This window comes from Daphnia pulex, chromosome 10 (assembly GCF_021134715.1).
Source record: "Daphnia pulex isolate KAP4 chromosome 10, ASM2113471v1".
Classification (NCBI taxonomy): domain Eukaryota; kingdom Metazoa; phylum Arthropoda; class Branchiopoda; order Diplostraca; family Daphniidae; genus Daphnia; species Daphnia pulex.
This window is the reverse complement of record NC_060026.1, coordinates 4,992,190-5,010,311: the sequence shown is the minus strand read 5'-3', so window position 1 is coordinate 5,010,311 and position 18,122 is coordinate 4,992,190. Positions and strand designations below refer to the sequence as shown.

At 46.0% G+C, this 18,122-nt stretch overlaps 2 protein-coding genes and 1 long non-coding RNA gene across 3 annotated transcripts; all 3 read left to right on the top strand.

Annotated features, from left to right (window-relative positions):
- Nucleotides 1-5,253: 5,253 nt before the first annotated feature.
- On the top strand, nt 5,254-6,255 carry LOC124205984. Its single transcript, XM_046603589.1, has one exon. It carries the CDS (start codon nt 5,254-5,256, stop codon nt 6,253-6,255), a length of 1,002 nt encoding a protein of 333 aa, XP_046459545.1.
- Nucleotides 6,256-14,252: 7,997 nt separating this feature from the next.
- On the top strand, nt 14,253-16,066 carry LOC124204394. The gene is made up of 2 exons (XM_046601449.1): nt 14,253-14,464; nt 14,552-16,066. Exon 2 carries the CDS (start codon nt 14,600-14,602, stop codon nt 15,272-15,274), a length of 675 nt encoding a protein of 224 aa, XP_046457405.1. The 5' UTR covers nt 14,253-14,464; nt 14,552-14,599; the 3' UTR covers nt 15,275-16,066.
- Nucleotides 16,067-16,136: 70 nt separating this feature from the next.
- On the top strand, nt 16,137-17,808 carry LOC124204417. The gene is made up of 2 exons (XR_006878869.1): nt 16,137-17,173; nt 17,242-17,808. It is a non-coding gene; the product is annotated as an uncharacterized LOC124204417 (long non-coding RNA).
- Nucleotides 17,809-18,122: the final 314 nt, after the last annotated feature.

Here is an 18,122-nt window from a genome sequence, read left to right as displayed (position 1 = left end):
CCTACGCCATGACAACTCTATTGAGAATGAATTGTTATTGGTAGGATTAGGTGCGTCTGCTATGTTTAGCAGACATCTGGTCTTCAACTAGATGACCTTCTTGCACCGACGAGATATTTTTTCTATTGATTTTTGGGGCATGTCGTAGGTCGTGAGTAGTGTAGTATTGTGTGGAAGAAGCCCCAAGAAGGGGGATGGAAGTCGATGGAAGTACCAACAGTATGTACGATTTGGCGCTAGTGCCTGCCTTTTTAGGAAGAGATTTGTATTGTTTGTCTGCAGTTTACTGTGTAGTGGTAGTGCCCATACGCGAGCAACTATGCTCACCAGGAGAGTCGAACTCAGGTCTCAAGGTGCTCCCCGATCACCAAGCAACACCTTATCCGACTCACCTATCCGCCCCCTACTGAGAATGAAGCCAGAGAGAAATAATAGCTGAGCACAAAAACATGAAAGCATTGTCAAATAGTGCTTTAAATTAATTTTTTGGGAATAAATATATAATTACCGCAACTGCAAGTAGGCGTATGGAACTACATTACCATAAAAGCGTTTACTTCCACATCAAATTAAAATTTTAAAATTTGGGGTTGGTTGGAAATGTGGTGGAAACGAATGAAATTCGCCTGCTAAGCTCAATAGATGGATTTGAGTAAAACGCAGGTACAAATTTCTAATTTGGTGAAGAATTTTAGAAATAAACGTTTACGGATAAAAATATTTAATAGTGTTTACGTCGACAAGCATTGTTACTTTCGTAAGAAAAGTAAATTATTAAAAATGATAGAAGAAATAAACGGCAGCCATAATTTTAACTTGGTAAAAACAAAGCAGACGACGAAATAAAAAGTACCAGCATATTGCACCCATTCTTGTCACATTTTTGAGCATTCTGTCATTCAGCAAGTTTTCCAGTGTTCCTTCTTGTTTTCTTTTTTCTGTTAAACAAACAGTTTATTAAAGCGTGCTTACATAAATGCCACGTCGGTGTACCGTGGTTATAACAAAGCCAGTTAAAATTTCACAAACAAAAACTTATTCAAAGAAAAGAAAAGGAGATACTAAAAACATTGATGGTTCGTTAGACAGGTATATTCATCTTCGATTTATTGCTGAACAAGTGGCTCGACCTGGATCTATTATGGTGTTGACCTTGTTGGAATGACTTGGCAATGTCGCTCCCCTCCCCTTGCAGCTTAGAGACGGCAGTTGGTCTTGGTACACAGACGAGAATACATCTGTTACTCTCATCCCATTTATTTCACTTCATTCCATGGCGCAGTTGATTTATTCTTCGTGAATTCTCGAACTTATTCCCGATCACAACTTCAATTTTTTTTTGTAGTGTGTGTGAATGTGAACAGGCAATTTTCAACTTGTTTCCAGTATTCTTGTGATTTCCCCCCCGGCCGTTTCACAGCGTGGTTTTGGTGGAGGCCGCCATTTTGGATTTGGTGCGTTTCTTCCTTACGATCGTCCATTCCCTTTCGGTGCTCATCATCCCAGCGTGGTTTTGTGGAGGCCGCCATTTTGTTTTGTGTGAGTTTCCTCATGACGCCGGCCCGTTTCCGTTCAATTTTCATCACTTGAGTCCATTGCCCCATTCTCACCCCTATTTCAGTTCATCGGTATTATTATTCTTATATTCCTCTTATCTCTTGTGCGTTCGTGTCCGTTTTCTGTTTCATTCTTGAAGAGGGCCCACATGTTGCGCGCCCGCCATTCTTTTTCCTTCAACGTTATTCTGGTGTGCCCCACTCGTCTCCCGTTCATTACTTTTGAGTATTTCCTCCCGTATCACGCTAGTTTCTTCAGTACATTTAATTTTTTCTTTTGATTCCCTCTCTCCCGTTTTTTTTTGTGAGCCGCCATTTTGATTTTCTCTCCCCCCCCTGTTCACTTGCGTCCCGCATTCTCGTTCCACGCTTGCATTTCCGAATTCGTGGATTTCCAAATTCATTCTATTCTCCCACATTTCAGTGTCTATCATTCCACCCATCGTCCCATTCTCATTTGTTCTCATCTCCGTACTGGCCATTCATTTTCATTCAAATATTTCATTCAACTCCGTTCAAATTCAATTCATTCTCGTTCCGTCCCTTTTCACTTATTATTGTTCATCCCTATTCTGATCAGTGATCCATTTCACGTCGTGTCGCGATGCCTCCCAAACCGTTCAAGCCTTATGGCACGCCACCTCCTCTCGACGTGGAAGAATTCAAGGATTCCTTCGAGATATGGCATCAACAGTGGAAGATTTTTCTCTCCCTTTCAACTATCAACACGGCGCTGCCCCAGACTGAGCGCCCACAGTATATCACCAATATTCTGCTGTCCTGTCTTTCCAATTCCACACTGAAGGCGGTGTTAACGATGGGTTTATCCGCGACTGACCTGGAAGATGCTGATGTCATCATCAAGAAACTGCAGGAGCGGTGCAACGCTGGCCGCAACTGTCATGTCTGGCGCCAGCAGTTTGCCTCTCGTGTTCAACGTGATGCCGAGTCCATCGACAGTTGGCTCAGCGACATTCGAGATTTATCCCGCAAGTGCGAGTTTGAAAAGGATTGCTGCGCTGCCTGCCAGAACACGCGTCTGTTGGGGCAAATTGTCTTCGGTGTTCTGGACGACGATGTGTGTCGCAAGTTATTGGAGCTCGGCACTAAGTTGACACTAGAAAAAGCTATCACCATTATTCGCACGGCAGAGGCCACGCGTCTGCAGTCGTCCAACATGAAGCAAGGTACCGCGGCACCGTCCATCAAATTAAAAGGGAAGCGGCCCAACGACAGGCAAGCAGATTCACAGAGGAGTCAGCCCCGCGGTAAACCATCTGTCCGATGGTACCCTCCCGGTTGTCAACCGTATGGTTGCTGGAGCTGTGGAGCTGCATCCCGCTATGCAAAGGAGGAATGCTCTGCGTTCGGGAAGGAGTGTCATACGTGCCACAAGTCGGGCCATTTTCAGTCAGTGTGCTCCCAAGGTAGTTCATCACCTAAAACTGAAATCGCCGGTAGCTCACCATTCAGTCCATCCTTCAAGACGACATGGTCCGGCTCGGTATCACTCCTACCTGCAGCACCGCGGAATATTTCATTCAAATGCTTCCAGATTCCGGAGCATCCATCGACGCCATCCCGGTTGGCTTATATCATCGTCACTTCAAGGACATTCCATAATCTTCTCACGGCCCCAAAGCCGTGACTGCCACAGGTTCTTCTATAATATCACTGGGCCAGTTTCACGCATCGTTGGTTTGGGCCAGCAGTTCAAGCGGTCCGGTCGCCACATCGATCCATGTCCTTCAAGATCTTCAGCAGCCGGTGGTTTCAAAGGAAACACAAAAGAAACTTGGAATGCTTCCTGCCCAATACCCCCACTCCTGCGTGTTGGCATCCATTCCCTCTTCCGAATCGAGTGCTCCAGACTATCCAGAATCGCCAGTCATCCAATCAACACTGATTGGATTGATGTCGGAAGTACCTTCCATCTTCGATGGTGTCTGCCGGCCGATGCGCGGCGCTCCATGCCATTTCCAGCTCAAGGATGATGCAGTTCCCTCGTCAATCCGTGGTTCGCGCCCCATTTCGGTCCCTTTAATGCCGAAGGTTAAACGTGAATTAGATTCATTGGAGAAGCAAAATGTCATCGCCAAAGTGACAGAACCGACTGCGGGGGTCCACCCCATAGTGATCGTGCCAAAGGCGGACGACGAAATAAGGATTTGCGGCGATTTCACGTCTCTCAACCGGTGCATCATTCGGCCAATTTTCGAGGCACCGACTCCTTTTCAAGCGGTCCGCACAATTCCCCCAGGGATGAAATTTTTCACGGTAATTGACGCTCTTAAAGGATACCACCAAGTGGAACTTGACGACGAATCCAGCCTCATGACGACCATTTCCACTCCATTTGGCCGCTACAAATATCTCCGCCTCCCTTTTGGTGTTTCTCTCGCTGGTGACGACTACGGTCAGCGTCTAGCTGATGTTTTTGATGATTTCCCGAACTGCCGGCGCGTAGTCGAAGACGTCCTGGTTTTTTTCGCCACTTGGGCCGAGCATGTCAGCTTGGTGAGGCGTCTATTTCATCTCGCAGCGGATCATCAAATTGCTATCAACGTCAAGAAAATTGTGTTTGCTCAACCGTCCGTATTGTTCGGCGGCTACGTCGTCGGTGAAAGTGGATTTCAACCCAACCCTGATCTGCTCAAGGCCATTCATGAGTTCCCGAAGCCAACCTGCGTGTCCGAAATGCGGGCCTTCCACGGCCTCTGTCAACAGGTCGGGAACTTTTCGGACGACCTGGCATCCCTGCTCCGTCCGTTGTCTCCCCTATTACGCAAAGAATTCGTTTGGGAATGGACTCCGCAGCACGACACGGATTTTTAAGCTGCCAGAGCTGCCTTGTCCTCTACCTCCATATTCAAGTTGGCATTTTACAACCCCGCTCGACCGACGTCCCTTCATGTTGATGCGTCTCGGCTCATTGGATTAGGGTTCATCCTCCGTCAGCAGCAGACTGATGGCAGTTGGATTGTCGTTCAAGCTGGATCCTGGTTCCTGTCCGACGCCGAATCCCGCTACGCCATGATAGAGCTGGAGTGTTTGGCTGCAGCATGGGCTATGCGAAAATGCCGGCAATTTCTTGAGGGCCTACCGTCGTTTCACCTCCTTACGGACCACCGACCCCTCATTCCCATTCTAAACGACTATTTTCTAGATAAACTGGCCCCCGGATTCTGCGCCTCCGCCTTTCAATGCAGCGTTATTCGTTCACCGCGTCGTGGGTACCGGGAAAACAAAATGTCATGGCCGACGCATTATCCCGCTCCCCCGTTGATCAACCTTCTCCAACGGACGAGATCGCGGAAGGCCCCCGTTCAGCTTCCGAGCGCGTTCATCTGATGGACGTTATGGAAGGATCCAGCTCCGCCAATCCGGATATTTTATTGTCATCGGTGTCTGCAGCGCCTGCCGTCGATCCTGTAATGATTTCTCTCCGTCGCACCATTCTCCAGGGCTTCCCAAATGATAAATGCAACCTTCCCCTGGAGCTACGCCCATTTTGGCAGGTCCGCAGCCAACTTTACGTCGACAATGACATCATCCTCGTCGGTCCTCGTGTCGTCCTTCCGGCGTCTTAACGCCCGGAAATTCTACGTCGGCTCCTCCTGATGCACCAGGGCGCAACAAAAATTCGCCAACGCGCACGCCGCCAGTGTATTGGCCTTCAATTGACAATGATATTGTCATGGCCGTCAAATCCTGCCCCTCTTGCTCCGAGCGTCTCCCTTCCAACCCGTCGGAGCCCCTTCTTCCACACAAGCCGGCATCCCGTCCGTTCGAATTTATCTTTGCCGACCTTGGCACTTTTCGCGGTCGCGATTTTTGGATTGTTGCCGACCAGTTCAGTGGTTGGCCCCAGGTGTACCCCTTTCCAGACACCAACACATCTACACGCCGAATCACCGACGCCCTCCGCTCCTTCTTCACTTGCGGAGCAGGCGCTCCTGTCAAGCTTTGGTCCGACGGTGGCCCACAGTTCAAGTCGGATGAGTACCTAACTTTCCTGCGAGAATGGGACATCTCTCACGGCCGGTCTTCTCCTCATCATCCCAAGTCTAACGGTTATGCGGAAGCTGCCGTAAAATCAATGAAAAAACTCATTGCAGGATCCTGGACCTCAGGTTCCTTTGACCTGGACAAGTTTGGGAAAGGCCTCCTCCTCTTCCGTAATGCTCCCATTGCCGGAGGCGCATCCCCTTCTCAGGTGGTCTTTAACCGGCCCTCTCGTGACCTCATCCCTGCACATCGTCGTTCGTTTGCGCCTGAGTGGCAGAAGGCTGCCGGAATTCTCGAAAAACGCGCACTCCGCGCCAGAGAACTTCGTACCCTCCATTACAACCACACCACACGCCCACTTCCCGCCCTTCACGTCGGTGATCACGTCGTCATTCAGCATCACGATTCCAAACGCTGGAAAACTCCGGGAGTCATCGTGGAAGTTGACGCATTCAGGGACTATTTGGTAAAGACCCCCGCTGGTCGGCTATTCCGTCGTAATCGTCGTCTTCTTCGCTTGCATTCCCCTACGTCCGTACCTCATAGCCCGTCTCCGGCGCCTAATGGTGTCCGTCCTCCGGTTTCATCTTCTTCTCCGACGACAGCAGCTCCTCCTGTTCCCGCGGCTCCCGCTGACACATCACCGGCCGGTCCTCGTCGCTCGACGCGTCTCGCGGCCAAGAAACCGTAATTTCCATACGCTGGTGGACTAGTGTTCTTAACGGAATATTGTTTCATTCCTTCATTTCGTGTTCATTAGTCACTTACTCATTAGTCGCTTTTTCTCATTATTCGTCCTTTCAGTTTTTTGTTTCTTATTGTACCTTTCTCTTTCCATCACTTCCCATTCGGCCGTCGTCTAATTTTGTGTTCTTTCATGTTTTTTTTTTGGTTTTCGTTTCCCTCCCCTGATCATCTCTTGGTACTTCATTGTTTGTTTGTCTGTTTCGTGATTTGCTCCTTGGAGAAAAAGACATGGAATGACTTGGCAATGTCTCTCCCCTCCCCTTGCAGCTTAGAGACGGCAGTTGGTCTTGGTACACAGACGAGAATACATCTGTTACTCTCATCCCATTTATTTCACTTCATTCCACTTGTATTTCCCAGCTGATTTTTCAAAGAACGAAAAAGAAACAAAAGAATGATGTCACCTCAGGCCATTAAGGCATACGCCCCTTCAGACCTTTTTCAGCTTTCAAAGCGACAACATGGCACCTCCAGCAGCACCAAGTTCGCCAAGTTCTTCAAGTTTGTCAAGACCTTCATCATTCTCGTCGAGTTCCGATTCCAATCGAGATGTATATCGTCGTCGCCTACGCAGCTATTCCCGGACTGACGAAGAAAGGCGCGATGCAGACCGTCGAGGCAGGCTCCGTGAGAGAAGCAGGAGGCGCAGCCGCTCTCGTAGCCGTTCAGTCACGAGTGGTCGAGAGAATTCTGCGGGCAGAGAGAGCACGCGCAGCCGCAACAGGAGCCGCAGTTCATCACGTGGCAGCAACCGTTCAGCAGACAACCGTTCCACGGCTCGGCACCGAGAACCTACTCTGCCCGAACCAAATCTCCCAGATCAAGAAGTTATTTTAGAAGCCGAAAATGTTCTGCCACCCAAAGAACAAGAGCCCACGCTGCCTCAAAATTTTCATCTGAACGCGGAGCGTTCCAAAGAGCTGATGACGGCAGCCCAGAAGCCGGCGGAGGCCAAGCAACTACGGGAGAATTTTGTCCCATCATTCGGTAAAAATTCTTTTGACGTGCAAGTCCCTAAGTTGGACCCGTCTATGGCACAAAGGCACAAAGAAGTGAGAGGAGGGGAAGCAAGCAAGGCGGAAGCGAAGAAGAAGGCCCCGGTGGCCTCTAAATACAAGATTCTGGACATCGCCAAGCCGCCCCTGTATCTGTGGGGTAGTGACATGACCGAAGCGGCAACGAATCCGGCCACCTCAAACCCTCTTTTCGTCACGGCGGCCGAATCAGCCCTGCAGTTGTGGGGCCACTCGTTTCACAGCATCACCGTGTAGAGGAGAGAAAATGTGCTGCGCCTGACAGACCCATGCCTCGAGGCCTTGCTGTCTGAACTGGGCCGCTTTAAACCGAGGGACTGCGGGTTGCTGTTCGGCTGGACATTCCTCAAGAGTATGGTGAGAGATGCATCAGACGACCAGAAGATGAAGGCTTTGGGCCAACCAGGGGGACGTCCATCCACGTCCTCGGGCCACCACAGTAGATCCAGCGGCTCACGTGGCTCGAAAAGCGGTAGAGCAGGATAGGGATTCACTCTTCACGGCAACTTTAATAAGCGTGGCTCCAAGCCTGGTTCTTCCAACCGTGGTTCAAGGTTAGTCTCTCCGAATTTATCCGTCTCTCCAATTGTTTTGCCGACGCCGATTTTCGGTGTCAGGGTCGGCGGAAGAGTCCACAAGTTCGCGTCCCTTTGGCAATCTTTAACGGCCGATGTTTGGGTTTAGGAAGCGATCTCCACGGGATTGAAAATTCCTTTTATCGATGTACCGTTCCAAATCTGCCCCGGAATTAACATGTTCCTTAGCTCAAAGATGAAGGTGATCTGTGACGCCGAGGTGACGTCCCTTCTGTCTAAAGGCGCTATTGAAAAAATCCCATTCGAAAGTAGCTGCTTCGTGAGCGGAATTTTCGTCATCCCTAAATGCTCGAGGGGTTTTAGGCCCATTATAAATTTAAAATCACTCAATAAATTCTTAGAGCATCTACACTTTAAAATGGAGGGCGTCAGCGTGCTGAGGGGAATGGTAAGGAAAGGCAATTTTTTTACGAAGATAGATCTTCAGGATGCTTACCTTACCATTCCCATTCACCCTTATCATGCAAAATTCTTACAATTTTTCTGGAACGGGTCACTTTTTCAATTTACTTGCCTTTGTTTCGGGCTCTTGTCCGCCCACTGGTCGTTTTCAAAAATTTTGAAACCGCTAGTCTTAGTGAGTTTTCAAGTTTACTGATAAGAGTGAGATTAGTGGGCTTCGCTCCAATTCAGGTTAAAATAAAAACAGTACCGATCAGTGACCAAAATAAAAACCTATTTAAGTGGGTAAAATTCTAACCCCTTTATGTTTCTTTTGTATAAGCTTGTGGCTTTTCTAAGAAGGAAAGGGATTAGAATAATAGTCTACTTAGACGATTTTCTGATTCTGAATCAGTCTAAAGAGGGGGCAGAGCGCGATTTTCTCCTGACTGTAGACTTGCTAGAAAAATGCGGGTTTTTTATCGACAGAGAAAATCTCTGGGCGTGGCCGCCCAACAACGAGAATTTTTGGGCCTTATTGTAGACTCGCTCTCTCTCTCCCTCTTACCCCGCAAGGTACTACAAATTGAGAAGATCTGCTGAGAGGCAGGGGTCGCTACGTCCGTCTCGCTGAGAGAAGTAGCAAAAATTTTAGGGAATCTGGCATGGGCCATTCAGGGATCCCTTTGCCCAAGGGCACTACCGATGCATCCAGCGTAAATTTTTGAAAGAGTCGGCGCGTACAGGCGGAGATCTATCGACTAAAATCCGCTTGGATGAAGAGTCAATTTCCGATTTAGTATGGTGGGAATCCAACGTGGAAAGTTCCAATGGGCGCCCACTTTCAACGGTAGAACCGGATCTCGTGATTTTTTCCGACGCGTCCCTATCAGGGTGGGGTGCAGTTTTGAACGGAGTCGCGGCCAAAGGGCCATAAACAGATCGCAGCAGATCCCGCCACATAAATGAACTGGAGCTATTAGCAGCCCTGTTCGCCCTGAAATCATTCACGAGTTTTGCATATCGTGTTTCAGTGAGGTTGATGCTGGAAAACAGCACGGCGGTTCACTACGTGAACAAATCTGGAGGCTCGAAGTCGGAAGAACTCTGCCGGATAAGTTCCGAAATCGTAGCGTGGTGTGAGCCACGTACTATTTCTGTTAATGCGGTCTATCTTCCCGGGGCCCAAAATGTCATTGCAGATCGGCTGTCTCGTGCGCCTCTGGACTCAAGCGACTGGAAGCTCAATCCAGCAACATTCGGACTCCTAAGAGCTCACTGGAGCCCAAAGGAAAATCTTTTAGCTTCCGCACGGAACAGGCAACTGGAACAGTTCGTCAGTTGGGGCCACTAGCTGGGCGCTTTGGCAGGGGATGCGTTCAGCATCAGCTGGGCGGGTCGGGGGGCCTACGCGTTTCCGCCATTTTGACTAGTTCAGAGGTGTCTGATAAAGATAATGATGGAGCGGGTGGATCTGACGTTGGTGACGCCATATTGGCCAGCTCAGCCATGGTTTCCGTCTCTGCTCGAATTGTCGTGCGAGCCGGCTCTCGCTCTTCCGAGTTATTGTTGGGCCCGGCGGGCAAACAGCATCCACTAGCGGGATCGCTTCTGCTGATCACTTGGAGATTGTCAGGGGACCGCTCTAAAGCAGCGGCCTTTCGGGCCAAGTGGTTGATCTCACGAAGTGGCTCCTCCCTCTTTAAAACGGACATGCGCCATTTTTGGTGGGTGGTCCTTAAAATGGGATAAATGTAGCAGACGTTTTTTTCACAAAAACGTGAAATTTTCTGGCTGTCTCAGATTGTTGTTATGTGTGTATTTCTTGTTATTTTATATACAATGGCTCACAAGTTATTAGTAGGCTTTGAAAAAGCCACTAGTGATAATCTGCCGGAAGTGAACATATTAATTTCTCTTTGTGTTTTCATAGGTAAAGACTCCAATTTTATCTCCCCAGAAATCTCTAATGTTAAAGCCATTCGTAATGGCAGAAAATCATATGGAGAATCAGCTATAGCTACGTACAGGTGAAAAGGGAAGCACACATACACACCGTCAGATGCTGTGTTGCACCTGAACACAAAGTTACCTCCAAAGGCTATCAAGTGGAACTAGTAGTGAACATTCTCAAAGGTGAAATAGTATCGTGTGTTATGATTGCATTGCAGCATTGGGAGGCTGCAAACATCAGCTAGCTCTGTTGGGTTCGATGCATAGGCGTAGTGAAGATAAAACTCCAACTGAAAAGGAATGCTACTGGAAGAAATCCAAACTATCGAAAGTGGGAACTACTATTAAGTTCATTTTAGCCAAGAAAATTGGATCTAAGGAACGAGACTTAAAAAAGAAAACAAAATGGAAGAAGAAAACAAAAGAAACTTTGAGTAAAACAAAAAACAAAAGAATACACAAAAAAAGGAATGAAGTTAATACCACAACATCCATTCACGGATCTTTTTTTAAGGAAGTCGTTGATCACATGGATTCTAAAATAAAGAGCCAGAAACTGTTAGTGATTCCTGAACTTGCCATGATATACCTCCCAATCTATGAATTTGATTGCATTGATTTACACTGCTTGTCAAGAGACTTTAAGAAAGAACACCCAACATAAAAAAGCATCGACACATTTTAAAATTTCTGCTCATTGAAGATGACTGAATCAGTGTGTGATAAAGCCGCTCAGTTGATGTAAGAATAGCAAACTACGCCATCTAGCAGTCAAGAGGGCAACCTTCTCTCTTGACTGTTTGGTCTACTCTCTTCTTCATGGTGACTTATGTCAAAGTGCTCTTATCTCCATCCACTCTTACTTTAATCTCTCTCCCGAACAGACCTCAGTTAATTGCATATATATTGTATCAGTTTATTTAAACTTCACAGGTTATGGGCCTAGGGTTACGTAACTTAAAGTATGTCTAACGAATCCACTACCGAAAGACGAGAGTTTGCTCGTTTCAACGGAATCAACTTTCCACAATTTCGCTATGCCATCAATGATGGCATGATGGCCCATCATGCTCAAGCTTAAGGTGCTGAGACTAGAGAACATTGTCTTAGGCACTGAACCCAAGCCTCAGTAGGTAACAAAAAGTGCTCTCGTGTTAAATATCAAACTTTGTGTTTCCAGTGTGGCCAGTCGAACCATGCTCATGTGGCCAGTCTAACTAAGTCTGTGCAGCTCCGAATTTAAAAACTGATTGTAAGGTACGTGTTAATTTCAACCGTGCAGTCAGAATGCAAGTCTCAGGTCACTAATGTGAAGGAGCAAAAACTGATTGTAAGGCACATGTTAATTCATCTGTGCAGTCAGAATACAAGTCTCATGTGAATGAGCAAAACTGATTGTAAGGCACATGTTAATTCATCTGTGCAGTCAGAATGCAAGTCTCAGGTCACTTATGTGAATGAGCAAAACTGATTGTAAGGCACATGTTCATTCATCTGTGCAGTCAGAATGCAAGTCTCAGGTCACTTATGTGAATGAGGAAAACTGATCGTAAAGCACATGTTGATCTAACTGTGCACAGACAATTCTTTTTGTTTGTGACTTGTGATTAAGCAAAAGCAATGGTTAGGCACTTTGTGCAGTTGGAAATCAATTCAGCATCCTATTCTAAATTTACTTTTTTAAGAGAAAAAAAGGCAAATTAATCTGAAATCTATCCTGTCTACAGGTTCTGGGTCCAACAGTGGAGGGGGTAGCTCCAGTCACTAATCAAGCTGAGATTGAAACTTGGGTGACCAAAGATCTGCAAGCCCAACAATTGATCTATTACAACATCGAGCCGACCTACCAGAGCTCTATCGAAGGATCTGTTACTGCCCAGGAAATGTGGCAAAGGCTACTGGCTGAGTTTGCTGACGTTGCAGCATCTAATGTCCGATCACTTCTCGGTAAATTCCACAGCTACAACATGAATCCAGGTGAAACATTTCAAAAATGATGGTTGTTAATTAAAAAAATAAAATAAAATTCTTTTTTCCCAAAAGACCATAAGGTCACTACCCATGTCAATGTCTTCAGACAGATGGTAGAGGAGCTTAGAGGTGTGGGACAGCCACAGACTGTCGATATGATCGTGTCCAAAATCATCCAAACTCTACCCCCAAGTTATGTTGTGTTCGAGACAATGTGGGGTGGTATACCAGTGGCTGATCAGACCATGGCTAATCTCACAGCCAAACTATCGGAAGAGGAAAGAAAGCTGAATGACAGAAGTAATGGGACTATAAGTCCCCAAGATGTGGCTTTCTTTGCCACACACCCGCTTAGACTGAAGTCCGCGGCTGAAAATGCTTTGGCAACGCGGTCGAACAACAACAGTAGAGGTAACAAAGCCTGATTAGAAAATATTCTGTGGATACTAATGTCTTATGAGCGATTTTTTCTGTTCAATCGCCAGATCAAAATGTACGGAATGAATATCGAAATTCTAATTATCGAGGCAAAGCATCGAACTTCAATCCCAACTATCGTGGTGGCGGCAGAGGCAGTGGCAATAATGGAAAAGACTATCGTGATGGCAACAGAGCCGGCAACTCGAGTCAGTCCAATCGTGGGGTCTGCTGGTCATGTGGCATGCCTGGTCACAGAAACAACAACTGTCCAGACAAGAAACAGGCTGACCAGAAGGAGGCTCGCGGTATCACTCACAACAAGAATCGCGACTTTGACCCTGAATTGGACAAGAAAACCTTCGCCGGCTTGACATCACTGTGTCATCTAGTACGGCGACCCAAGTACATCTACGCTGACTCTGGCACCACTCATCACATGATGAGCAACCGGTCTTATTTTGAAAATCTTCGTGATATACCTCCGGGCTCGTGGACGGTGAATGGTGTTGGCAACACAATTCTTCATGCAGCCGGCATTGGGACTGTTCCGATTCACTCCTACGTCAATGGAAAAGTCTTGGAGGGCGAATTAAAAGAAGTTCTCTACGTCCCTGAATTGGGTGTAAACCTTTACTCGATCGGTCGTGCGGCCGACATGGGTATTAATGTTAACTTTAGCGGTGACGACGTGGAGTTTACAAAGGACGGTACTGGAATAATGGTCGGTCAAAAGCAGGGAAATTCCCTTTATCATTTGAAAATTGTTCCAAAGCTCATTGATCACAAAGAAGAAACAGCTAATGCTGCTGCCCATGGTGAAATTTCTCTTCGCCTTGCACATCTCCGTCTCGTCCATCTCAACGACCAAACCATCATAAGACAAAACCGAATTGGAGCTGTCAAAGGATTTGATGTCTCAACTAGGAAATGCAAAACCGACTGTGTATGTGAAGGATGCGCACTTGGGAAGATGATGCGTTCTCCATTTCCACCTGGTAGAACCAGAGCGACAGAAGCTGGCGGTATCATTCACACGGACGTTGGCTTTGTCTCTATTCCCACCTCAAGAGGTGAAATATGCTACACAACCTTCAAAGACGACTACTCTGGATGGACGTCAGTGCTGGCCATCTTCTTAACTTCATTGCCTTCGTTGAAACCTCGACTGGTAACAAAGTGAAAATTGTGAGAAGTGATCAAGGCACTGAACTCGGCAGCAAGTATTTGAAGACTAGACTGGAAGAACTTGGCATTGTCCATCAAACATCATGCAGATACACCCCACAACAGAATGGTGTGCGGAAAGCATGAACAGGACCGGGATGGAGGCAGTCCGAAGCATAATCAATACACGCTCAAACAAAATCACCAACATGTATGAACAAGCTCCTAGGTCTGTGCTGGAGATGTGGGGAGATTTTTTGATCGGCGTGGTGTACGTTCTCAACCGTGTCATCTCTTCCATCTCCACAAAAACGCCATACAAACTGTTCTTCGGCACCAAACCGGATCTGAGTAATTTGCGAGTGATCGGCTGCCGAGCCTATCCCCACACACCTGATCTACTTAAAAAAGTCTGAACCCAAAATCGAAAGCATGCTGGTTTGTCGGTTATGGAGATGGTAAAAAAAGATGGACTCTATGTAACCCGACAACACGGAAGTATACCACAAGTCCTAGTGTCCGTTTCGACGAAACGCTCCTCATCACTGATGTTCCAGAGTCAAAAAACAAACCAAACCAACATGTTTCCACAAAACTTTGAACCGTTTCACATTGTATCTCGATACTCGGACTGGTAACTTTCTGATATCCATTTAATTTTAAAATCTTTTCTTAGAATTTTTTTCTTTCTCCTCCGTCTCTCTCTTTGGGTGTTATACAGGATGACGAGATCGAAAATCCCCTACCAAACCAAGTCAATGCTCCTGCCATGGCACCAATCACGATCAACCGTGAAATCGGTGTCATTGAGCCGAACAAAGACCAGGACGGCAGCGAAGAAGACGACACTGATGACCAAATATCGTTCGTAACGGTCGAAGAATTATCTGAAAATGGATTGATTGATGACTGGGTACTGAGTCATAGCCCGTCTGGTGTTTTTCAAGAAGCTGACCACGACGTGAATTCTGAAGCTGGACCAATAGAAGTCGATGATCAATTGCCAGTGTCACCTGAACATATTCCTGCACCACCTGCCGTGAATCCTGTCGAGCTAATCCAAAGTCTACCTGGGGAGGAGCCACTGATACTTGGCAGATGGAGCGTTGGTCGATCAAGCAGAGCACCTCAATATACTGCGAGGTACAATGAGTACAAAAGAGGTCTGGCAGATAAAGCGGATATGGTGCTTCTCGATGAGTTTCGTACAAACGAATTAGCTCTCGTTGCCGAGCCATTTGATCCTCAGAGTTATGATAAAGCAGTAGCGTCGGATTGTCCTGAAAAGTGGATGGCGGCATTCAAAGAGGAATTTGACTCTCTGGAGAAAAACAACACCTGGAAGCTAGTCGAAAAACTGCCTCCCGGATACACTGCTATCAACTGCAAATGGATTGGGAAAATTAAACCAGGTTACGAAGGTGTGCCGGAGAGATACAATTGACGTCTTGTAGCTATTGGTTGCCGTCAAAAATTTGGCCGTGACTACGACAAAGTGTTCTCTCCTGTCGCTCATCAAGAAGCTGTCAAAGCAATACTCGCTGAGGTTGCGTCCCGCGGTTTGTATGCCAAACAAATCGACATCAAAACGGCGTTCTTATATTCAGAACTGGACAAGAAAATCTTCATGAAACATCTTCAGGGCTTCCTTAAAAAAGGGAATGAATCATGGGTATGCGAGCTGCAAAAATCAATTGACGGTCTTAAACAAGCGCCCCGCCTTTGGTATCAACTGCTGGACCGAGTTCTTGGAACCTTCTCACACAAAGGCAAGCACTTGGTGAAATCTAATGCAGATAAGTGTGTCAACGTGCTCAGAGATCAAATTTTCATTTTAATTGTAATTGCCCATGTCGATGATCTGTTTATGGCAGCAACTACAACGGAAGCCCTGGATGCACTTGTCAAGCTTGTGCTGTTTGAGCAATTTTAAGGACGATCTGTTCCCCCCACTCGTTTTCTAGGCACGGATATTACGAGAGACCTAATCAACAAGAAAATCCACCTAAGCCAGCAGCACATGATAGTGAAATTGATCGACCGATTTTGTATGGGAAATTTGTCTCCTAAGTTCATCCCTGCTGACCCATCCAAAAGGCTGAAACGGTGCATGCTTGCATCAGACTCGTTCAATTTCCCGTATGGAGAGGCGGTAGGAGCCCTTCTCTATCTTGCAATCTACACCAGACCAGACATATCTCTTATGCTGTTGGACAAGTAGTGAAACACTGTCAAAATCCGGACTTTCAATCAAATTCACACTGGGAAGCCGTAGAACAAATCTTTGTAAACTTGATTGATTTGCTTGGCGGCGATGAAGAGAACGTCATTATGGGATACTGCGACGCGGATTTTGCTGGCGATATCAATGACCGGACATCCACCTCTGTAAATATCTTCTTCTTTCATGGAGGGCCAGTGGCCTGGAGCAGTAAGAAACATAAATGTGTTGCGCTACCACCACCGAGGTGGAATACGTGTCGGCCAGTGAAGCGACAAAAACAGCTGTGTGGCTGAGAACCCTACACAACGACTTCACTGGAACTAACTACAAAGTCCCGCTCTTCTGCGACAATCAGTGCTGTGCGACTAGTTCGCAACCCGGAATTCCATCCACGGACAAAACATGTTGACAACCGTTATCATTTTGTTCGCAAAATGGACGAAGACGGACTCATCGAGGTATTGTTTGTGAAATCTGAGAACCAATTGGCCGATATCTTTACCAAGCCCCTCCCAAGGACTTCGTTTGAGAAAAACAGAGAAAAGATTGGTGTAGGTAAAAAGTAATAACGTTTTTTTTTCACTATCTTGCTGTGCAATTTTTTCTTTCTCGTCTCCGAATCCTTCTCCTTGTCTATTTTTTGATACCGTGTTTGAGGGAAAGTGTATAATGGCAAACTCGTTAATCATGTCATAATCGGTTGTCTTCATTTTTCCTCACATATCCTCTCCATTCTAATGTCATGTTTGAGGGAAAGATTTTTTAAAAATCCCTTATCCCGTTTATACTACTTCTTGTTTCATATGTATGTGTGTTTGAGGGAAAGTGTAAGAATAGCAAACTACGCCATCTAGCAGTCAAGAGGGCAACCTCCTCTCTTGACTGTTTGGTCTACTCTCTTCTTCATGGTGACTTATGTCAAAGTGCTCTTATCTCCACTCTTACTTTAATCTCTCTCCCGAACAGACTGTAAGTAGATAGTAAGACAGAAATTGTATGACATACTTGGAGTAGTTTAAATAAATGTCCTCAGTTAATTGCATAGATATTGTATCAGTTTATTTAAACTTCACAGTTGACAACCGAACAAAAAGATAGTGTTCTATGGAACAGGTTAAGGTAATTCAAACTTTAATTTTACCACTATTTTATCAGTGTGCTTTATACAATTTTTTTCAACTAAACAGGTATCTTCGTATAACAGCATCCAACTTGTATGCTATTTCTCACTGCAAAACTGTAAATGGATCATTAGTGGACATAATGCATGGCGCAAAATTGAGAGAGACTGCAGCTATGTCGAGAGGAACAAGATTAGAGTCACAAGTGCTTGAAGTTGTGTCACAAAAGCTTAAAATGTCTTTTCTACGTTGTGGTATCATGTCACACCCTAAATACCCAATCTTCAGTGCGTCGCTAGATGCCATTACTGTTGATTACACGTTAGAAATCAAATGCCCTTCCAACGACAAGTCTTATTTCCATTTAATAGATAGATCTGGCAAAATAACTCATAAATGTAATGCCCAAGTCCAGTTGCAAATGCACATGTCCGGTAGAAAAAAATCCTTTTTTTGTGTTGCCAGTCCTGAATTCGAAAAAAACAAACAAGTCAAAATTTTGCCTATCGATTATGAACCAAAGTACATTACAGCATTAATGGTGAAAGCTCTCAATTTTTGGAAAAGTGCTATTGGAAATTTTGTTCTTGAATAAAAAAAATGTGATTTTGGAAGTACACCTGTATTGTATCAGATCAGTATGCAGAAAATCAATAAGCACACGAAACAACATTTAGCGAAATGACAATACCACGTTCAACATCTAGTTAAACAACTTTGAAGGTTGGTGAGTCCACACACAATAGAAATAGCGTCATCAGCACATTGAATCAAGGAATGTTGAATACCAGCATGTGAAGCAAGAAATTTAAATTCTCTAATTCGACGAATGGCTCTCTCGACATGAATTCGTGCACCGGCGATTTTCCTACCAGTTATCACTTGTTCTTTTGAAAGCTGCTTACCATCGGACACACTAGGTGGACGAACAATTTCGCAACCTTTTG

Bases quoted from the DNA above. Each gene is read 5' to 3' on its own strand.
- LOC124204394 (XM_046601449.1), top strand. From the start codon at position 14,600: ATGGCACCAATCACGATCAACCGTGAAATCGGTGTCATTGAGCCGAAC.
- LOC124205984 (XM_046603589.1), top strand. From the start codon at position 5,254: ATGGCCGTCAAATCCTGCCCCTCTTGCTCCGAGCGTCTCCCTTCCAAC.